This window comes from Perkinsus marinus (genome assembly GCF_000006405.1).
Source record: "Perkinsus marinus ATCC 50983 genomic scaffold scf_1104296947560, whole genome shotgun sequence".
In the NCBI taxonomy this organism is placed as follows: domain Eukaryota; phylum Perkinsozoa; order Perkinsida; family Perkinsidae; genus Perkinsus; species Perkinsus marinus.
The window spans coordinates 10825-13585 of record NW_003210583.1 but is presented as its reverse complement, the minus strand read 5'-3'; the positions used below and the strand labels follow the sequence as shown (position 1 = coordinate 13585).

Below are 2761 nucleotides of genomic sequence, written 5' to 3'. Positions count from 1 at the left end.
AAAACTATTTTCATTTGCATCGCGTTTCAATTTCCGCGTATTTTCGCTGATTCCCGTCGTAAATGATATAATTATCGGTTGAGACACGTCCGGTTCGATCGTAAGTAGCGACAAACTCGCAAGCATTGACGGAGCTTCTGTTATCACCAACGTCCCCGCTTCGGCCACAAAATCTGTCTCCGCAGAGTTCGCGCTTTCACTCCAACAAACTTTATATTCTCCCGTCGAGAGTGACATTATATCTGTGTATTCCTGTTCGGAATTTCTCACCCAAGTTACTGCAGGTGTGCTTCCAACCTGATACGTTATAATCAATTACTCGTCTATTGAATTGCGAATTCTGAAGATTCTTGATACACCGTAGGGATGAGGGAAAACGTTAATAGTATGAGAGTGTTTTTTCGGTACTATTTTTCACACTGTGAATGATCAGAACAGTACTTCTAATTATTCAATGACACATACCACATCATTGACAACTCAGTGAGGCGTGCTCTGTTACGACCATTGTATATGAATCATATACAGGCTGATTGGTCGTATTCGTTGTTGAGTAATGTGACCATATAACATGATCACATCACTCAAGTCAAAGTAGCGGTCAGTATTCCTACGACACTCCACGAGATACTTACCATATCGAATGCAGGGTAGGAGTCTTCCGAGAAGCTGAGAGGAATTCGTATCGAATAATCATCAATATAGGCGACTTCATGAGACGTGTTAATCATGTCCTCCTCCTCCAACTTCCCTACAAATACCCAATACCATCACCTTGCTAAAATACGTGGCGATTTTTTCTCATCAGTAGTTTCATTCGCGACACACTTGAACAATATAATATGGCTAGGAGAGTCTAGACACAAAATTTCAGCTCCGTTTCAAGCGGTGACACGAAACGGACTCTTTGAATAGCGCATACTGTGGCAGCTGTTCAACAACCATATCTCGTCGATCCACAAACAGCAATCAATCCCATAGACGATTCGGAGTATCAGGTGTACAAAACTGTCGGGAAACTCCAAAAATCATCGAATGATATTCCCAACCCTCGGGAACTTCAAATTCAAAACTAAACTAACTTTGAATTCCACAATGTGCCCTTAGTTGACACCGTAAATTCCAACAGAATGCTCTTTTCAACACGGGTCATCTCGAGGAATGCGGAATAAGTAAAAAATTTCTTCTCACAACTAAACGAGTTCAAATTCATTTCGATTTCCATCAAAGTTATCAAACTTGTTCATCCCTAAATGCTGATTATGGAAGGAGGCTATCCTTTCCCCAGTTCCGAATGAAAAGTATACTCGGAAATTTTCATCTCTTTAGAAATGAAAAATACCAATACTCAGTACAGTGTGGGTGAAATATGCACATAATCAACTACATGTGTCAGTGACAATATGAAAATCCTGGGAAATTTTTGGGAGTTTTTTGTTGGTTTCGGAGCACTTCTAGCCTTATTCGTATATAAAGTCCTATTTTCAGTGACTTATTTTCTCATTTCAGCTGAGGAAAGCGAAAATCACTGACTCAGTTTCCTCAACCGCGCCCCGATGAAAACAGTAATTTCACTCAGACGCCGATTTACGTTTCAGAGAGGACCATACGGTACTTACTGCTAGCACTTTTTCCGACGGTCGTCTCCACAACGTTATCGATTTGAATATAGTCACCATCTTTCAAGCCGTGTGCTACCGGTGTCACATTCGTACCAAATGTTATAATGGAACCCCAAGAACTGAAAATAGAAAAGAATATCATCGCAGCTTATACCTGCCATACCACCAAAAAGAATTTCCCAAAATTTTTTCAAATTTTCATATTATCACGACTGATTTTGTCACACTGCACAAAGAAAACCAGATATTTTCGTGTTTACCTTGGATCAGCTGGTGCAATCGTCATCATATTGCCCGTGCCCGATAGCAACGCTCCGCTACTGACGGGACCTTTCACATCCGTACTCTGAGTGGAGTTCACCACACCACAGTCTTTAAAATGATCGATAATAAGGATACGATTGTCACTAGACAGACCCCATCCATAAATCGTTAACCTGAAAAATGCACCCTGTGGGATTCGAACCCGCGACCTTTCCCACTTGAACGTTAATGCTTCCGCAAACACCCAAGCTTCCGAACCCTGTGGACCGCGGACCAGCAATCGGCCCACCATCGTCCAACTGTCTTGCTCATTGCAGACCTTGTCGCAGTAGCATACCGCCACCCATCCGCTTTTCAAAAATTGCATCGCTCCGCCGCCATAAAGTTGATAATTGCTTCCGCTCACTGGAGAGTCGCAATCAGTCAAAGAGGAACACGAGTGGCCCGACACGATAAGCGCAGACTGGTCATTATCAATACACGCTTGCTTATTGATAAGGCCATAGTTGTCCTGAAGAAATATCCATTGAGGAAATGCAAGATTGCAAGATTTCACATTGATGTCAAAATCACATGCTCAACTTCGAAACTTAGAATCCAATTCGGAATAGATTTTCACTTGTGAATTTTCTGAATCAGGTCACTTACCAACTCTTAAGGCATCGCATTTTCACGCTTCGAATTAAATATTCCTCGCGAGAAAATAAATAGTCATTTTGATTCTCCTATTATACGAAAGCTTCAATTTTCTGCGTCCGATTTTGACTTCCCCACAAACACCAACGAGTCGGACTCGTTGACATCAGTTGTCAGATCAGCAGCACCCCACCTGAAGTATCTTCATTTCTCGCGCTTGGTCACCGCTCGTAGTCCAA

General features: G+C 42.0%; 1 protein-coding gene across 1 annotated transcript; it reads right to left on the bottom strand.

Moving 5' to 3' along the window:
- Positions 1–1587: 1587 nt before the first annotated feature.
- Pmar_PMAR014496 (hypothetical protein) lies at positions 1588–2178 on the bottom strand (the record flags this gene model as incomplete). Its single annotated transcript, XM_002779358.1, has 3 exons — positions 1588–1741; positions 1883–2059; positions 2105–2178. The coding sequence occupies 3 exons, from the start codon at positions 2176–2178 to the stop codon at positions 1588–1590; spliced, it is 405 nt and encodes a 134-aa protein (XP_002779404.1).
- Between the last annotated feature and the right edge of the window lie 583 nt (positions 2179–2761).